The sequence below is a fragment of the Heloderma suspectum genome, chromosome 14 (assembly GCF_057233095.1).
Source record: "Heloderma suspectum isolate Gila_16-S chromosome 14, 16-S_ref, whole genome shotgun sequence".
NCBI lineage: Eukaryota > Metazoa > Chordata > Lepidosauria > Squamata > Helodermatidae > Heloderma > Heloderma suspectum.
Window position 1 is genome coordinate 12,618,356 of NC_139471.1, and position 20,444 is coordinate 12,638,799.

The 20,444-nt window shown below is 45.9% G+C and overlaps 1 protein-coding gene across 1 annotated transcript in view; it reads left to right on the top strand.

The window, feature by feature from the left end:
- The first annotated feature begins 1,350 nt into the window (after positions 1–1,350).
- Positions 1,351–20,444, top strand: part of CACNA1B (calcium voltage-gated channel subunit alpha1 B) — a 479,093-nt gene continuing 459,999 nt past the window's right edge. Inside the window, exons 1-3 of the mRNA XM_084821407.1 lie at positions 1,351–1,646; positions 5,390–5,495; positions 18,349–18,488. Coding sequence (XP_084677533.1) covers positions 1,351–1,646; positions 5,390–5,495; positions 18,349–18,488 — 542 coding nt within the window. The remainder of the gene's footprint in view (positions 1,647–5,389; positions 5,496–18,348; positions 18,489–20,444) is intronic.

A 20,444-nucleotide genomic window follows, 5' to 3' on the forward strand; every position in this document is an offset into this window, starting at 1 on the left:
TAAAGCAGCTCCCGACGATCTTACCCCTTTGGGAGTTGGTCGTGTGAATCGCCCGTCACGCCTTTTAGTACCTGGACAGCGCCTACCGTGCCAGACGCCCGCCTCGCCTCCGGGTCTTTTCCCCACGGGAGTTCTCCCTCCACGGGACGCCTCGGGGGGCCCTCCCCCAACCAAGCAAGGGGGAGCAGGAACCCCCCCTGCCCCAGCCGTGGCCTGGACCAAGGCCCACCGGAGGCTGGCAGCTCGGATTTCGGTGGGGCCGTGCTTCTATTCTGGGTTTTTCAGTCGGAAGCCGCCGGGGCGCTAACGGAGCTATCCAAGGTGCTGAAATTAATTTCGGGGTGGCGGAGGGTGGGTTCAGCACCTTGGACAGCTCCCTCAGCCTCCCTGCGGCTGAGACCCGGAATGGACGCACAGCCCCCCCCCCCCCCCGGAATCCTAGCCTCATCCTCCGCTGCCAAGACCTCATGGGCCACCCTCCTGTGTTCTGCTGGGTTGCACGCAAGCGGGCTGGGAGGCGGAGGAGGGGGTTTGCTCTCTGCTCCCTATCCAGCCCGAAGCCGCCCCCTTCCTGAGCATCAGGAGCTGGGCGAAAGGGCGGCTCCTCCCTCCCCCCCCCCCGCTATGGATGTGGGACTCGGCTGGGAACCCTTGTAGGGCTGGGTGGAGCAGGCGCCGCTGATTGGCTGCTGGGCTGTCAGCTGGCTGGCCTCCCTCGTTTCGGAGGGGCGAGGTCCACAAACCGGTTGCTCTCGACGCTTCCAGTCCGCCTGCTGCGAGGCTGGGCTCTTGGCGCGAGGGGGCCCCGGAGGCGCAGGGCAGAGGGACCCCGCCCGGCCTCGCTCTCCCATCCAGGAACGCGGGGCAGCGCGGCGCTCCCTTTTCCCGCGGCAGCCCCCTCCCTCCCACCTGTGCAGATTTCCGGGACGCATCGCAACCCGGCGCGGCAGGCAGGCAGGAGGCAGGCGGAGACCGGGGAGGGCGCCTCCGTAGCAGCGGCGCGAAGGCGCTCGGAAGGCGGGCGCCTCCGGAGCGGGGGGCGGCGAAACGGAGCCGGCGCAGTCCGCCCGGCGGGGCCGTCCGCCCGGGGGCTGAGCCTCGCCCCCGCCTCGAGCGCTCGGCGGCTCCCTCCGCCCCCTCCGCGCCCAGCCTCGCCCCTGCGCGGCGGCAGCAGCGCTGTCCGCCGCCTCTCCGCCGCCGCCGCCTGCGCTCGAGGTCCAGCCGTCGCCCCGATCGCAGCAGCAGCAGCCGCCCAGCCCCGCTCGCCGGCGCGGGGATGCGTTGTCCTTCCCCGGGCTCGGCTGCCAGCGTGACGTGCCGCCCCGCGCTCGGAGCAGCAGCGCCAGCACCATGGCTCGCTTCGGAGACGACCTGCCCAGCCGCTATGGAGGAGGCGGCGGCGGCGGCGGCGGAGCGGGCCCGGCGGGGCCCGGCGGGGCCCGCGGCAGCAGCCGCCAAGGAGGAGCGGGCCCGCCGGGCCAGCGGCCCCAGATGTACAAGCAGTCCAAGGCCCAGCGGGCCCGGACGATGGCCCTTTACAACCCCATCCCCGTCAAGCAGAACTGCTTCACCGTCAACCGGTCGCTCTTCGTCTTCAGCGAGGACAACGTGATCCGCAAATACGCCAAGCGCATCACGGAGTGGCCATATCCTTGCTGGCTGGCTGGCTGGGGGGCGGGGGGCGGAGATCGGGGTGTGTGTGGGGGCCTCTGCTGGCTGTGGGCGGGCTGGGAAGTCTGGCGAGCGTCCCCGAGCCGTGAGCCGACCCACCGCGGAATGGTGCAGAGCCTCGCGGGGGCCCGGGCGGACTCGCGTGTGCGTGGGGACGCGTGCCTTCGGGGGGCACTGGCGCGTCTTTTCAGGCGTGGCGAGGAGGTTGTGGGCGCCTTCTGCCTCGGGGCTGGGAGTGCCGGGTGGGCCAAGGCCAGACACTCCACCCTCTTCCCGCCAACTCTCTGGAGCAAAGCCTGCTTAGCCCTGACAGGGCATTTCAGAAGAGGCGAGGGGGTCACCATTGCCAGCCCCCCTCTTCTGTGTCTCTATGGGCGGTATTCCCCGGGACACCAGTGGCGCATCAGTTCTCCCCTGGAGCCTCCTCTCTGGAGCATTTTTCTTCATCTGAAGGAGCCAGTTAGACTCTCAGCATTGGCGCTTTTGCGTGTGTGCGCTCCTTCCTCAGCCCAGAAAGCAGTGTGTGTGTGTATGTGGGTATGTGTGCGTGTCTGAAATCTCAGGCAGTGCATGTGATGGCTTTATTACTGCTTTTAGATCTGGCAAGTTGTGAGATCTCTCCTTTTCTCTTCAGGATGAGTGTCAAGTTGTTGTCAACCAGGAGAAGCCAGTTCTTGACTCAGTCATTTATTGTCATGTTCTTGTCTGTCACAAGCAGCTGTCATGAGTGAACTGTGGGTTGAACCAACAATATCTGTATTTGGGACAGTGCTTGAAAGGACAGTGCTTTTCTGCTGGTGGTATTTGGGGGGGGGTGAGGTTCTGCTTTAGTTTTGCACACTTGACTATGGTGTTATAGAAGCAGTTAGCACGCTACAGATTCCTGCATGCTCTTGCTAGTTCCATTTTAATTCCCCCATCACCATTCATTAGCTCTTTGTAATGTGAGATGTTGATAACCTGTCTAGTGTCAGCCAAACATTGTCAGGTCCTTGCCCTGATAATCTATCCAGTCAGGTTGTGAAAGGCTCTTTGGGTGGGTGATGTCTGTCATCAGGGGCAAAAGTTGCGCCACTTTTTATATTATGAACTGTGTTGGCTTGATCCATCTTTTAAAATAATAATAACAATTATTATTATTATTATTGATGATAATAATAAGGCATGCTTTAGTATATTGCATCCAAAGCTGTATTGTACATTGCTGGTGAAGTCTTGAACCCAGATCAGGGAAAAAAGGCTGCATTTTGGGGCAAAATCAAGCACAAAGTCAAAATGACAGGCTAAATCCCTGATTGAGGGAAGTTACATAGGTTTGCTTCCTTTCCTGTGTGTGTGTGTGTGTAAGAAATATATCACATATACATATATAAGCCATAGATATTTAACCCACAAAAACATGTGGGTGCATATTTAACCCGCAAGGCATACGATATTCCTGCATTCACACCATTTGAATCAATTGCATAGGTGAATCCCATCTGTTAGCTCATCGTCCTGTGGATCTTCCTTAGCTGGGGTATCAGTCTGTGGCAGTGGGAAGGGAAAGCTATATGAGAAAGAAAGAAAGAGAGAGAGAGAGAGAGGGGGGGGGAACACCTTCCACCTGATTGCACTGCCTGTTCCATCTTAGCGGGCCTTAATATTTCACCTGATATGGACTGGCTCCTTCAGAAGCCTGCTGAGTTTTGTCGTATACCAGACCAGGAATGCCTAGGTGGGTTTTAGGCAGCTGAAAAGACAGGAGACACATGGTTGCCAAATCTTTTATCTAGCCATTCTGGAGTCCCATCCTGACTTAGAGAGAAGCCTTTGTTTTGTGTTGCATGCAGCTGGGGCAGACAAGGCTGGAATTCTTTAGCAGAATGAGCAAAGGGAGTTTCTTCCAACCTGAGCTTAGGGTTAGGTTGCTAAGGAGTCTCTCCTTCTCTCTCTCTCTCTCTCTCTCTCTGTATTGGCTGATCTGCTCCATAGCTAGGAGGAGCGGCTGCATGCAACATCCCCAGAGGGCTCCTGTTGTTTTCTTTTTATCTGAAATCACTACGCTAATAACCCTCGCAGCAGAATAGCAACCAGACCTGCTCTTAGCAACACCGCAAGCAGCTCTCTGTCCCAGCTGAAACGATGTGTGGCTGTGTGTGGCTGTGTGCATGTGCTGCAGGGAATGGATCAATCGGGCAAGCAGAATCCACTAATAGCATTATGAGGTGCATAGGGTGGTGGAGGAGGAGGTGAATCCTTCTGTATCTGGGTGTTTGAAGACCGCTGCAGCCAGGCAGAAAAGACCTCGTGGCAATTCAAGGGGTGCATTTTGCAAGACTAGAGCCTTTCAGTCCACCACTGGGGTGGGGGTGGGGGGATGGTGCTGGAGGTGGGGAAGTTTAGAAGCTATCCAGTCGCACACAGTGTTCGCAAAGCATGCTTTATTTGGGGTTCTGGGGGGACCGGTGGGCGAGGAAAGTGAGGGTATTTCATCACAGCCATCTCTAGGTGTGCACTAGCCTGTGGGGGCGATTGGCGCAAGGCTTAAATGAAACTGTGCCTGGTACCCAGGGGAGCTCTCCGTGGTGCTGAAACACTTCCTTGCCATCTGGCCCTCGACTTGCACTTGGGCAAGGATCCAGTCGTGTATATTCTGCAGAGCAGGGAAAGCGAGTCCACTATACAGGCAGGGTTACTCTGACATGAAATAAGAGCCTTTTGCTGTGGAAATGAAAACAGGGGTGCCTTTCCCTTAAAAGCACCCCAAATCATGCTCCATATGGCACCTTGGCATTTTGGCATAGCGTAGTGGTTCAGAACATGAGCTGGAATCCCTGAGTTCAAAGCTTTGCACAACAACCCAGAACTCGCTGTATGGCCTCTCAGGCATGTTGCTTACTCTTTTAACTTGAGCTCTTTCCTTCTCCATCTGGATGATGATGATGATGATATAGGCTTACCTTGTTGGGTTTGGAAGGATTAAAATCTACAAGCGTGCTAAGCAATTTTATACAGCTTTTCCCTATTATTATTATTATTATTATTATTATTACATCCCATTGCCTCCTGGAATTGACATTTTGGATCTCTATACTCCTAACTGTTAATTTTACGTTCGCAAGCGGTTAACTAATCAATATCTTCTAACAACCACCCTGAGAGGTTTTTTTAAACTGTCACAGATGGCTGCAGGGTGCGGCAGACTAAAGACGAGCACAAGATTTCCAAAACTATTCATTCGGGCAATGGCTGAAGTAGGAATTGGCTTTTTAAAAACCTCAGTTACAAGGTTTAATTGACGAGGAGTTACCAAGCAAAAGTTTCTGAAAAGAAACTTTTGCTTGGTAACTCCTGTTTCTTTTATAGTTTCTTTTCTGAAAAGAAAAGAAACTACTGCTGTCTCCAATTTTCTGACACGTTCTTATTATTCACGGACTGATTTTTAATTAACATTAAAAAAACCCTCCTGCCTAATAATCAAGGACATCTTTTTAGTCAATCTAAAGGGTTCTTTTTTTGTCTAACTGATTAATCAACTAAAGACCGAAGGCTTAATTTCTTACGAGTTGTAAATGCACTTATGGTTGAACAGGGAGTATGATGAATTATCCTGAGAGATGAATGGTATGTTGAAGGATCAGAAGGTTATAAAAGTTGTATAGGTCCATGAGATTTCTGCTGTTGTTGACATGCACCTTCTGTTGATGAGTTCTGTTTCTTTAACCATTGCCTCCACTCCATTTGAATATATGATCTTGGCTACAATTATAGCTAATTGTATTGTTCTGGCTTTGGAGCAACATCTACCAGATGGAGATAAAACACCCATGTCTGAGAGGCTGGTGAGTACCTTTTATTTGGTAGATTTGTGGGGGAAGGCAGTATTTTTTTTAAAATGTTATTGTTATTAATGAAAGAACAATTATATAGGTAAACAAACAGTTAAACAAAATAAGGGTGTGAACAGACAAGCAAAGAAAAGAGAAAAGGAAATCAGACATATCAAAAGCACATAGATATACATATGCAGAACAAAGTCCAAATTTCCATTTCGGTCCATGTAAGAAGTATTTATGTATTTATTTATTTCATTTATATCCTACCTGTTTTCCACTTGCAAGGAACCCAAGGTGCATACATATTCATAGGGTTGGAAGGGGCCTACAAGATCATCGAGTCCAACCCCCTCTTCAGTGCAGGAAGCCTGATTCCCAGGCGGTCTCCCATCCAAGTACTAACCAGGGCTGGCCCTGCTTAGCTTCTGAGATCAGACGAGATCAGGCACATTATTCCTCCTCCTCTCCATTTTATCCTCACAGCAACAACCCTGTTGGGCTGAGAGTGTGTGACTGGCCCAAAGTCACCCAGTGAGCTTTCATGGCCAAGTAGGGACTAGAATCTGGATCTCCCGACTCCCAGTCCAACACTCTAGCCACCACACCACACTGGCTCTCCAGTAGCAAGAACATTTAACTGTTCGTTTCATAATAGACTTTATATCATAATTAACGTGAGGTTTTTTAGATGCAGACCTAAAGCAAATAGTTCCCCATCTTCTCTCTCCTCTCCTCTTTATAAGGGGAAGCTGGTGCTAAAAATGGGGAGAGATGCTTTCTGTTAGTTCTCTCATTGCATAAGGAAATGACCCTCCCTCTGTTTAGCCTCTCTTGCATTGGAGAACGCAGTGTGGGCAGTAGGGAAGCAGGATGTAATAGGTCAGTTTACATCAGAGCTGTGCACAAACAGCCTCTCAAAATTCTCCAGCCTATTCGTGGGCAGAGAAATTGGGGGGACAACTTCACCGCATTTCTCCTCCAGGAGGAGAAATTCTCAAACAGTTTCTCACAGATAGGGCTCACCACTGGCAGGGGTTGTAGCACAGCTTCTTTCTCTATTCCTAAGGGGTTTTGGTTTATTTCACTCCTTCTGTAGGTGGCAACAGCATCAACGATGTTAAGGCTTCCACTTTTCTGAGGCAGAATTTTTAATTTATTTTGGTGGTAGTTTTGAGCTTACCTTACTTAAGGTAAGCCCAAGAACCCCAAACCCAACCCTGAGAATTCCTCCGAAATGTCTCCTCCTTTGCATTTCTTTTCGAAAGCAATTTCTTTTCTATCAAATGGAACGAGAATGGTCGAAAACAATGTGGGAGAAATTTTCAGCACAGCACTAGTTTACATACCACATCCAGCATTTGTTGAGAGCAACCTGCAACCAGGTCACCTCATGATCATTCTTGGGGACCCAGACCCTGGAGCACTGTTGCCAGTCAGAGCAGATGCTTGGGATCTGTCATTCAGGCAGTAGTGGAGGGGAACAGAGTAACTCCAGGACATTTTATTTCAAAGCAGTAACTGTGATGTCATGTGCCAGAGTGGTAGGGTAATTGACTGAACCAGTGTGGTGTAGTGGTTACAGTGCTGGACTGTGAATTGGGAGGTCTGGGTTCTAGTCCCCACTTGGCCATGAAGCTCACTGGGTGACTTTGGGCCAGTCACAGACTCTCAGCCCAACCTACCTCACAGTGTTGTTGTTGCGAGGATAAAATGGAGAGGAGGGCTATGTGATCTGCCTTGGGTTCCCAGCAAGAGGGAAAAAAAGGCAGGATATAAATGTAATAATAAATAAACAAAGAACAAGGCCTTCATATTTTGCTATTCTTTGTGACAGATTAGTATAGAGGAAGTCAGAGAATGAGGAAATTAATCAAGCAGGGGTTGGCTACTTGTTTCTTTTTCTTTGATAGAGTTCCTACTTCATGATAGCAGTTTAAATGGTGACACTTCTTGGCAGGATGGTTTGCATTTCTAATGAAAAGCTGAAGGGTGCCTTTCAGCTGGCTGGAGATGTTTTGTGAAAGCTCAATGTGTTTTACAAGTTGAACCTATACAATCAGGAGTAAGCACCAGTAATTCTTACTTAAGGTGATTCTGTATAGGATTGCAGTCATGCTGATCCTAATCATTTGCTATGTACTGCTTCTCTTGGGTGTGTGTGCATAATATGTATGTTATATTACATATTATGATGAGGTCCTGCACTTCAAAGTGTACCATTACACGGCTGTATCCAGGCCCGATCTTCTGACTTGCTCTGCTCTGAGATAATGATAAAGCATCAGTTTTGATAAAGCATCAGTTTGCTTTATCAAAGATGATGGTATTCAGCACACCTCTAGTACTGAGATGTCCTTTGTAAAGAGACCAGGCAAGGAAGAGAGGGAAAAGTACGTTTCTGAAAACTAAAGTTTATGGATCTACCATATTCCCTTGAAGGAAAACAACAACACAGAAAGAAACTGGCCCACAAAGAAAACAATTTACCAGCAGGCTTTATGGTGATGAGGCAATTATAATATTTCAAATGCAAAACAGAATAATTTTAGAAAGATCTCTTCATGCTTTATCAGCTTAAATGGGTGTGGGTGGTGGTGGAAACAGGCAACACAGATGCATTTTTCCTGCTTTTAAAGCAGTTTTGGAACAACTTTCAAGCTAAATTGGAATGGATACTGTAGCTCTTCACATCAGGGAGACGAAACCTGACTACCTTTGTCTCTTTTCTGCATTTTAAATCCAGTAGAATAAGGTTGGGGGTGCAGCACAAAGGTGTGAAAATTTAGGCAATTCTTGTTGCATGCTTTGTAGTCAGCTCACTCCAAAAGCCCATTGAAACACAGCCAACATTGTTCACGCATGCACCCCGATCCAAGGTCTGCAAGCAGAACCCTTATATAAAAGCTAATATCTAGGGCTGTCATCCAGTTAACAAACCTTAGTTGGCCAAACAAGTTTTTAATCAATTTGCTTATGACTGACCTTGAAGCAGAAAATCATACTTCATTTTTTGATGGTGCATGCACATGCTCCAGCAGCTGCCATTTTAGAAGAAGCGTCCCATCCTATGTGAGACTGAAGTGGGAATGGCTCTTCTAAGATGGCACCTGCTGTCTGCAGCCTTTCGAAGTTATTTATAGTTTAAAAATAATTAACTTCCTAAATAGTGTTACCCAAGGGTATTATAGGAGAGGGAAAAAACCTTTTCCCTTTCCATTTGCTTCCCACATGAATAATTCTATACATCTCTATCATGTCCTCCCCTTATTCACTTTCTTCCAAGCTAACAAGCTCCTTTCCTCATAAGATATTATGGCTAGATACTAATTTTTAATGATTATTATTCTAGTCTTAGGGGTGGTCAGCTGCTCTGAGAGTCTTTGTGGCTGAAGAAGAGCTGGATAATAAATTCTTGGAATACTAAAATATTGCAGAAGCCTAATCGGTGGAGCCATGGTCTTGGATTTATACTAAACTGGTTGAACTTGGGTCCTGTTGAAATCATCAGGACAAGTTAGTCATGGTTTGATTTCTACTGATTTCAGTTAATTTCATTAATTTCAACTAAGTTCACTGCATGGGTGTGAAGGGAAAAAACACCAAATAAAATCTATATACTGTTATGTGAGAAGATCAAATTATGCTCTTCTGCTGAATGTATCTTTGCTGAGAACCAACACTGCACGCTGGAAAGCCACAATTAGCAACTGGCAAAATAGACCCAGGAGCCTGCCCTAAACCAAGTCAAATGATTGGTTCATCTGGCTCATTGTCTAGAAGGCTGTCTACACCAACCTTCCCCAACCCAATGCCTTCCAGATTGGTCCATCTAGCTGATTGTCTAGAAGGCTGTCTACACCAACCTTCCCCAGCCCGGTGCCTTCCAGACTGGTCCATCTAGCTGATTGTCTAGAAGGCTGTCTACACCAACCTTCCCCAGCCCGGTGCCTTCCAGATTGGTCCATCTAACCCATTGTCTAGAAGGCTGTCTACACCAACCTTTCCCAACCCAGTGCCTTCCAGATTGGTCCATCTAGCTGATTGTCTAGAAGGCTGTCTACACCAACCTTCCCCAGCCCGGTGCCTTCCAGACTGGTCCATCTAGCTCATTGTCTAGAAGGCTGTCTACACCAACCTTCCCCAGCCCGGTGCCTTCCAGATTGGTCCATCTAGCTGATTGACTAGAAGGCTGTCTACACCAACCTTCCCCAGCCCAATGCCTTCCAGATTGGTCCATCTAGCTGATTGTCTAGAAGGCTGTCTACACCAACCTTCCCCAACCCAGTGCCTTCCAGATTGGTCCATCTAGCTCATTGTCTAGAAGGCTGTCTACACCAGCCTTCCCCAACCCGGTGCTTTGGACTTCAACTCCTATCAGCCCCTGCCAGCATGGCCAATGGTCAGAGATTTTGAGAGTTGTAGTCCAAAATGCCTGGAGACCACCATGTCAGGGAAGGCACAGACTGACAGCAGTGGCTCTCCTGAGTATTTCTCAGCCCCACCTAAAGCTGTTGGAGATGAAACAGAGACCTTCTCTCTGCAAAGCCACAGAGTGACAGCACTTCCCTCCTCTGGAAAAAGTGCAGGAAAGGGCAACTAAAATGATCAAGAAGCTGGAGCAACTCTCCTATGAGGGAAGGTTACAACAGCTGGGATTGTTTAGCCTGGAGAAGAGGAGAGTAAGGGGAAACATGATGGAGGTGTACATGCCTGGTGTGGAGAATGTGGATAGGGAGACATTTTTCTCCCTCTCTCATAATACTAGAACCCAATGGGGGTCATTCCATGAAGCTGATTGGTGGGAGATCCAGGACAGATAAAAGGAAGGACTTCTTCAAAGTGTGCATAGCCAACTATGGAATTTGCTACCACAAGATGTAGTGATGGCCACCAATTTGGATGGCTTTAAAAGGGGATTGGACAAATTCCTGGAGGAGAAGGCTATCAATGGCTACTAGTCCTGATGGTTCTATTCTACCTCCAGTATCAGAGGCAGTGTGCCTATATACAGCAGTTGCTGGGGCGTATTGGCTGGAGGGTGCTGTTGCTCTCATGTCCTCCTTGAGGGTTTCCCATGGGCAGTTGCTTGGCCACAGTGTGGACAGAATGCTGGACTGGATGGACCCTTGATCTGATCCAACATGGCTCTTCTTATGTTCTTAGGTTCTCTCTTCATTAACCAAGTACAACATTTATATATACATGTATTTCTTTACTGAAACATTTGTATCCCACCTTAGTTACACCAAAGGCCACGTGCTCCATCTTTTCCTCTGGTGCAGAGATGGGCAGGCAGAAAGACCAGAGGAATAAGGTCAAAGTCAGAGAGACCAGAGCCTGAATAGGGAGCAGGAAGAAGCAGCCTGGAAAAGTCTAAGTACAGCTAGGACAAAGGAACTTGCATTTTGCAACTTTTATTTTCTCTTAAGGCCTTTTGTATCACTCAGCTCTATTAGATAAATACCTTTAGTTGTGATTTGCTTGCTGTAATTTACCAGTAAACTGTTGTGGTTAAACTCTGTGTCTAGAGTGTCAGTCACCCCATGTCTACAGCCTAAACCCCATGTTTGTGGGAAGGGGAAGTTTAAAAGAAGGAAGGTGGGACTCTTAAGGAGGCAAGAGATGCTTAAGGGGTTGCTTAGGGGGTCCATCTCATAAGGGGAACCTTAGCACTTACATATCGCCAAAAAAAGAGTACATAAGTTTGCATAAAATGTGCACCTGCTAATGTATATGCAGAGATGCCAATTGAGAATGACTGTAATTTAAATAGGACCATGATATAGCTTACCCTAGTGGGGAAGACTTTTTTAACCAGGCGAGCTTTGTGCCTGCCGCCCTTTCTGCTGTCAGTGTGCTAACTGTTGATGGGCAATTTCAAGGGCCCCAGTTTGTTCTCCCTTCTTATGGTTCTTTATCTTAAAACTAAACTTGGGCTGGGTAGACCTTGCCATAGAGGATTGCCTTGTGACAGGACTGCTCTCTTTAAAGTAGGACACACGGCTTTCCTACCTAATAGCTGTCCTTTTAAATGTAGCATCCATTTTATTCTGTTTCAGCTGCTCCAGTGAATTTTGTTGTTTGTTGTTTTTATAGGGTGTTCTTAGAATTTTGGTAAGTTTGCTCCACATTAAAAAAAACTTTGCATATAGAAAATCAGAATATGTGATTCAAATTCTAACTCCTTTAGCTCATTATTATTTTTTTGCTGCTAGAAAAGCGAGCAATACAACTCTAGACAGTTAAACTACGAATTCTTAATATTTTCTATAACTAGGCATTACTCTTAAAATTGTGAGCGCATCTAAAAGGAAAATGGGTAAAGACAATCGATGAGGCCAAACCATTCCTTGATTAGTTGGAGGAACTGCAAGTTACTGAATAAGCTCTTACTCAACTGCACCATGTTTAACTTTTAAATGAACTTATTTATTCATTTATCTAATGCATTTATGAATTGCACCCTTCACTTAACAGGCATCTGGGGCAATATACAGTAAAACAAAAATTCACATCATAAAAAAATAGATACAGGAGCTGTGATTAAACATACAATTTGAGTGCAAGATAAAATGACACGAAGAAGCATTAAAAGCAGTGTTACAAGTATATATTATGCCTATTATTTATGTGAGGCATATCTATTTAATATAAATATTAAAGGGTTAAAACTCCTGTAGTAAAGGGAACATTTGAACATCAGTGGGGAAATTTAGCCTCTTGGCCAGCCTTCGCCAACTCGGTGTGTTGGGATTACAACTCTCATAATTCCTGACCATTAGCCATGCTGGCTAGAGATGATGGGAGCTATAGTCAAACTCATGAAGAGTGAACCAGTTTGGGCTACTATAGCCCTTCACCCCGACAGGCTAGCTTTCCAGAGGCAGGGAGTGTTGAATGTTCCCTCCAGCTCAAGCCATATGATTCATTCCCCTCTGCTCCTTCAGTCTGCAGTCTGAAGGAGTGCCATCCCAGGAGTTCTGTGTTGTGATTCTCCCAAATGCATAGATTAGTAATAAATTCCACAGTGAGGTCAATAGGCAGCCAGCCAAGATTTGAGAGAGCCAATAATACTCAGAAAAGACTGGTGGAACAGCTACTAAGAAATGGTGGAACAGCTACTACTCATGAGAAACCGGTCTCTGGAAAGGCAAGCCTGGAGGCAGGTGTTGTGAGGAAACGATGTTTTATCCACCACTGATTTACACTCAGTGCTTTTAAAAATTAATACAAATAAACCTAGGTTGCGAGGCCAGCAGATCCAAATTTGCCTCTTGAATCAAGGATGCAAATGAAGCTGATTTGCAGGTGTGCTTATTTTGCAGAATTTGCAGAGGGGCCTGGAGATGTGCAGTGCATTGAAGCCCTGGTCCCTTTAGGTCCAGGGCACCCTGGACTTCACCAGACCCACATCTCCCTCTATAGTAGGGATGGTCATTGCAGGGAAATCAGGTCCTTTTTAGGCTCGTCAGATTTCCCAGAGCCCACAGCTTGGCACGCATTTGAGAGATGAACTGCGGGCTTTTCCCTAACACTCGGAACTCTTCTTGGTTTTCCTTCTTTTTTTCTTAAATTGACATTTAAACAAATTCCATCCACAATTTGTATAATTTCCACACATTTCAGCTGTGATTTGCTTAATTTGGGCAAATTGTGGCTGTAATATGCTTAATTTGCGCAAATTACGGCTGCAGTTTGTACAAATGAAGCATACAATAGCCGAAATTTGTGCAAATTATGCAAATCGCAGCTGCAATTTGTGTAAATGTTGCTTTAAGAAAAGAAAAGAAAAAAACCCAAATCTGCAAGCTGGCCCAACTTGATCTGTACCGAGTCAGGCTAGCTTGCAGGTAAGTGAGCCAAAGTCCAGAGGCCCGAGGTGATAAAAGCTGGGTGAATGTCACTGCCTGGATGGATTCCTCTGACATCCCTACTCTACAGCAGCCTTCCCCAATGTGGTGTTCCCCAGATGTTGTTGACTACAACTCCCATCAACCCCACCCCATATGGGCAAGGGTTGGGAATGATAGAAGTTGTCATCCAAAACATCTAGAGGGCACCAGGTTAAGGAACCCTTGGCTATAGTCATAAGGACGGTTGCCTCTTCCATCTCCTCCTTTTACACGTACATAGTGTTAGCTCCAGATGCCCTCCGTGGGTCCCCCTCCAGGAATGCTGCCCCCCCACAATTACTATCAGCAGTGGTCATTTCCAGGAGGGGCTCGGGAGGACTGTAATTGAATTTCCATTTAAATTATAGTCCTTATGTTTACATTTTGCATCTATGCATATACATCAGCATATGCAAACCTGTGTCTCCTTTTTCTGGTGATGCATTTCCTCTTTTCTTTTTTTTGCGGTGCAGTCAAGTGGAGGTGTTTCTGCTAGATGGCAGATGCATAGGCCCATTTTGACTATGTATATAGAAAAGAGTGAGTTGGCCTTTAGGTGCTTCTAAGAAATAATCAAATATAATCCAAACAAGGGGGATGAGTGGAGAAGATGGCCCACTTTCCCCCCTGAATGAGTGGTGTGTGTGGGGGGGTCCACATGATATTGGTGGGTGAAGATGCAGTCGTGATGGGCAGAACCACCGGAAAAAAGTATGTAGGACCACCACTTTTTCCCTTTCTCTCCCCCCCACATTTCCCCACCCCAACAGCCAGGGGAAGGACAGATCACGCTCGCCAGAGGTCTGAACTGATCTCACACAGAGAGCTTTTGCAGTTAGTTTGAGAGCCGCCTGAGGGCTGCAACCCACCTCTGTGTAGAGATATAAAATATCTGGAAATGTTAAGGCCATGGGAAATTTTTTTTTTCCATTTTTTAATATTGAAATTCTGGAAAAATGGAGAAAGAAGCAATACTTTCTCTTTTTTTTTAGCACTCTTTACAGATCTAAAGTTGCTTTGTTGCTTTAAGACGGTCTTCCCCAACCTGGTGCCCTCCAGATATTGTGGACTTCAGCTCTCATCTGCCTCAGGCAGCATGGCCAATGGTCAGGAATGCTGGGCATTGTAGCCCCAAATATCTGGAGGGCACCAGGATTTCCCCCCATGGTGTCATTATTCCAGATGTTTTATATCTCTAGTCTTTCTATAAAAGTGTTCTTATTACATAGTTTTAGAAATCATTTTTGTGGGGAGTAAAGGCTACATAACAATATATAAATACTTTGTCTTGAATTCCAAAAGAAAATATTTCATAATCCAAAGCTGTTCAATTTTTCCAATTTTTTTTGGGGAAAACCAAAAACAGTCCTCGGAAGAAAAATGCCCCCCCCCCAATTTTTCTGTTTTTTTTTTCCCTGGGCCTTCATATCTCTACCCCTATACAGTGCCCCTGAGGGGGAGAAGTTTCCATTTGGAATGAGTGCCATCTTTGGTCGGAAGGTGGGGTACAAGTCAAATTTATTTATTCACTTAATTATATTTAATTTCTATACTGCCCAATATCCAAAGCTTTCTGGGCAGTTCATGAAAATTAAAGCCCCAAAGTGCAGGATAAAACAATATAAAATATGAAAGCATTAAAATAAATAAATACCTCCCCACCCCACGGGCCACAAAATGTCTTTGGGCCAGCTCTGAAGTTGCCTGATTAAAACCCGGTGTTGTCTTCCTTTGTAACACAGTGATTCCTCCTTGAATCTCTGCCCCATTGCCAGGCACCCCACCTGCTCTGTGTCTTGCCCATCTGCCTGCCCATCCCCGAGCCGGAGGAAGAGGTGCAACACATGGTCTTTGGTGTCACTAATTCCTGCAGAAGGCTCCTTCTCTGCAGGGATGCGCTGCTTGTCGGGCTAAGACTCAGTGCGCCTGGCTTTCGCAGATGATTCTGACATGGTTGCGAGGCTTAGCCAAGTCTCTCCCTTTTTTAATATGACAGCTTTTTCACTTGGCTAATAGATCTTGTCCTTTATCTTAACCACGGGCTCTCGAAACAGCTGTGCATGAGCTGCTCCTATTAACCTTTCTTAAAAAGGAAGTCTTTCATTTCTTGGCACACCTAAACTTATTGAGATGGTCTCTTAGGGACCATCTCAAGTTCTAATAAATGCTAATGAGTTTTTAGGATCCAGTGGTGCTTTCTAACCATGTAGGACTCCAGGTTCCCTGATTCCTTGGTGGGACTAGTGTCCAGCAGGATTTTATTTATTTATAATACTTACATGCTGTTTCATATCATACAATCCCTAAGCAGGTTACATTTAAATACATATGTAATACAATGTAAAAAACAATATAAAAATAATAAACGTTACAGACCAGACAATAAACAGTAAAACAGAGCTGTGTCATAGAACATTTCTACACCAGCATAAAATCCTGCATTTAAAATGGGGCTTTCTGCTTCTGTTTTAAATGCAGGATACAACGACTCCCTTTACACGTGCTTCCTTTCCCCCATCCCCTTTCCCCCTCCTTCTCCCCGTATCTGAGTCTTCCATTATCTTTCATTGATCTCGCTCCTCTTTTTTCCACTTTTCCTCTTTTCACGGAGAGAACTCAAGCGGAACACAAGGGGGTGATTTGATAGCTCATTATCTTCCTTCTGTTTAAAAATGGAACAAAGGGCATTTAGTGCAGGAGACGCTGTGGAGGTTCTCGGTGTCATATAAAGAGCCCGCAAACTTCCCTAAAGGAGCAATCTCAATTGCAGGATAAAAACTCCATGTGAAGGAGCTCATGGTCTATTACAAGCCTGTGCAAAACAAATAAGGGTGCAATGCTATGTGTGTTTAGACAGAAAGAAGTCCTACAACTCCCAGCATTCCCCTATGTGGGCACATAGACTCATATGCAAAAAGTGCTGTGAATCACCCATAGACTCTAGTTTACAGAACTATTTTGTGTATAACTCTATGGGCAAGTGCTGCTGATCACCATTTTTTTTTTAAAAAACATGGCAATTGGCATACAGATGAACAGGTCTGGGTAAGTTGCAGGCTGCTCATCGAGCACGGAGGGGGTGCTCAATTGCAGCCCAGAGGGCCAGTGAGCAGGGGAAAAGCTTGGGGGCGCCCGGAGAACACAAACTGGGATGTGTTCTCACATCCCTAGATGTACACCATTTTCACAACCATGAAATTTTCACAACCATTTCACAACCATTTTCTAACCATGTACAATGGTTAGATGTATACCATTTTTCACCATGGTTATATGTACACCATGGTTAGATGTACATGGTTAGATGTGCACCATGGTTAGATGTACACCATGGTTAGATGTACAAGCTCCTCCTCCAGCAGTAGTTTTGCATCTCTTCTTCAGAAAGTGTAAGAAGAGACACTTACGTCCAGTGATGTAGTGGTATGTTTTGAAATGTGGAAGCTCACCATAACAGTATGGATGTGTGTACATAGCATGATACCCAATTTATTAGGTTCTGCATGGCTGCAGTCCTAAGAATAGTTACCTGGGAGTAAGCTCCACTGAATACAGTGGTGCTTGTTTCTGCCTGCAGAAGTTCAACTTGTAAAACACAGAGCTTTTACCAAAGATCTTCAGCCAGCTGAAACAGAGCCTTCAGCTTTTAATTAAGAATGGGAACAACCTTGCAAACAAGTGTTGTCATTTAAACTTTCTGCATGAAACAGGGATCCCGGCAAAGGAAAGGAGGGAGGTTTGCAGCCTCCCCTTGATTATGTTCGGCAGAAAATAATCAGTGGAAACTGCAGAAACACCCAGAACACAGGGGAAGAAACTAAACATCACCACCCTTGTCTCTGTTGGAGCCTTGAGAACTTCACCAGCATGAGAGAGTGGGGCACGGGAGAGATCAGCTGCTGCAGACTGTAAGAAATCTGGTTGCTATTTTCTTAACTTTGTTTTCCTGACATCGCTGTTGCAGCTCATAGAAAAGTAGTAGGGTTGGAAGGGGCCTGTAAGACCATCGAGTCTAACCGCAAACAGTTCACAATGTTTGTTAAAGCCTTAATGCATAGGAAAGGTTTAGTTTATTGGGCTCTGGTTTACATGCTATTGAAAAATAATAATTGGTATTGCGTTGTAATGTCAGATTTTGCCTATTTTGCAATTAATTTGAAATGCAGTAATGTTAGTATTAGTGAAATGAATTGTTTATGTTTGTAATGATGTATTGGTATGCTCTTTGTTTTTGTATTGCTGTTTTGTTGGCTGCTTTGGGCACTTTTGTGGAAAAGCAGAATATAAATTAGATGGTTATGATTTTCCTCATTTTCTAACTTTCTCTGTGCTAATCTGTTACACACAAAAATTAAACTTGAAAGCCTGATTATCACCTCATTCACTTGCCAGAGCAAGCAGGACCCATCAATCGCCCTGGCACTCTGAAAGAGAAGATTACCGCTTCTGCTCTTGATGTCAGAGATGTTTCTGAGTGCAGGGAGTGGGATAGCAGTTCAGATTCTGAAGGAGAACCATCAGACATGGGTGTCCCCAGGCTAGTCCAGATATGAGTAGGCCTGCTTCTCAGGTTACAAACATCCAGATGGCTGAGCTTGAGGGTCCCCCCTCCCCCCCTCCAAGGTTAGGTGGCACTAGAAATAGGGACTTCTCGGTGGTGGCCCCTATGATGTTGAACTCCCCTTGGAAAGATATACAGCTGGCTCAATTTTCTGTTGGTTTTAAGTGACATGTTTTTATTGAATTTGCTACTTTTGAGTTTTCTTTTCTTTTCCTTCTGAATTTGGCTTGTTTTTAACTGATTCACTCTTGAATTTGTTTAAGGCTGATTTATGATTTCATGAACTTGCTATACTGAGTTTGAATTGTAGTTTTTTTTTAATGTATGCTGCCTTGGGAAGACTTGAAAGGCAGCTAAGAAAAGCATTAAATAAGTGATCCCCCACCCCTCTCTCTCTTCTTTTCAGGATGATACTGAGCCATACTTTATTGGAATATTTTGCTTTGAAGCTGGCATAAAAATAATTGCGCTGGGGTTTGTCTTTCACAAAGGCTCTTACCTTCGAAATGGCTGGAATGTGATGGATTTTGTTGTCGTCCTTACAGGGTAAGCAGTTCTCTTTTTTCCTTCTCTGTTCTCTCCCATCTTTAGGTCTTGTTAATTTGACAAGAGTTTCGTCCCTTTGGTGCTTATTATTATCAGAGAGGTGAGGAAAAGGTTATGATGCTGTTAGGTTTTATAGCAAAGCTGCATTTAAAGATGTTTGCTTTTAAAAGAAGAGCTGTTGTGGTGAATTTCTGGCAGGCTTTGTTTTGTACCGGTTTTATGAGCATGCTTTAAAAACACACTATTGATGGATCTTACTCAGAAGGCAAGGTTGTTTTTGTTTTTACATAAAGTTGGCATTTGACAACTACAGAATGCTTTTAAAACAGGAAATAATTTTTAGAAAACAATTGGATCAGGCAATAGGTAAAAAAGGCCAGCTTGGTTTCTGCAATGATGCCATAGGAAAGAGTATGGGGATGGGAGGCACAAAAGGAAGTAACACTGCTGATTAGAAAATGGATCAAGATATTACTTATTAGGAGAAATAGAAAACATGTTTGGTTTGATGAAGAGGGAGAAATTACGCTTGTTTTTCAGTGGATGCGAAATGGCCAATTGTGTCTATCTGGGGCTGGAGAGAGAGAGAGAGAGAGAGAGCGCATGCATGCGGGGGTGTGAGGAAAAAGGATATGTGTCATCACCCCACCCCAGGTCTTCACAGTTCTTGAGAGTTGTAAAGTGGGAGCTTACTCAGGGCTGGTGCGTGCAGAACTGAATTATCCAAACGCTATCACTTGCTTACTGCGTACGCAACACTCATTTCAATAGGACTCATGCTGGAGAACATCATGGTGGATTGTGCCCTCTGGGTCACCTTGTCTGTCTCTGTACTCTGCCACCCAAATAGCATCCAAAATCTGTTGCTTCACCTTATCTCAAAGTACAGTTGCAACCTTTTGTTGATCAAGAACAGAAGAAGAGCTGTGCTGGATCAGACCAAAGGCTCATCTAAACCAGCATTCTGTTTCCACCGTGGCCACCCAGATGCCTCCAGGAAGCCCACAAGCAGGACAATAGCGCCCTCCTAGTGCAATAGCGCCCTCCTAGTGCAATAGCGCCCTCCTAGTGCAATAGCGCCTTCCTGCTGTTGTTTCCAAGCAGCTGCCGCTTAGAAACATACCACTTTTGATTCTGGCAGTAGCATATCGTCATCATGACTAGTAGCCATTGATCCTCCATGAATTTGTCTAATCCTGATTAAAAACCTCTTAATGGACTAAGGAGGCACCCCTATTTAATCAAGCAATACATTAAAAATGATAATCTTTAATATGCCTACTTATGAAAACTGCAGATGGCAGACTATGTTCTAGAAGAGGCATCTTGCCTTCACCCTTACACTGGACTGGCTTGGCCCTCCCATTGGGCAGAGTGAGGCAGCTGCCTCAGGTGGCAGGTGTTGGGAGGCAGGGAGGTAACAAAGGACAAATGGCCTGCTTTGAATCCCTGAAGCTAGTCTGCCACACCCAGGTGTGGATGAGGACACCGTCCTGTCACTAGTGTGGAAGTTAGATTCAACTGCGAGTGCAGTCAGCTTCCGTTTTTCTGGATTGAATTACTGTTCCAGTAAAGACTGTGCTTTTCCAGTTGGCTGACAGTTAAATATTACGGTTGTGTGTCTTTGCAGCTTGGTTCGGAGAGGGCACTTTCAAAGAAGGAGGTGCACTAGTGGCTTCTGGAGTTCTCTCCTCCTCCCTCCCAGAGATGATGTTGATTCGTCCTGTTTGGTACATAAGCGATTGGTCGCTTAGCCAAAGTTTGCGGGACTGCCTTTCTGAGTGCTGTCACCATTGTGGGATCATAAATGACGACGCAGTGTTATACGTGTGATATGGGCACTTTTGCCTCGGTGCCGCCTTCAGGCCTGTACTCTAAGCACCGTTTGATCTTTGAATATAATTGCACAATAGCGGTTTGATTAGATGGCTGTAATAAGGAGCCTTGTTGCTGTAA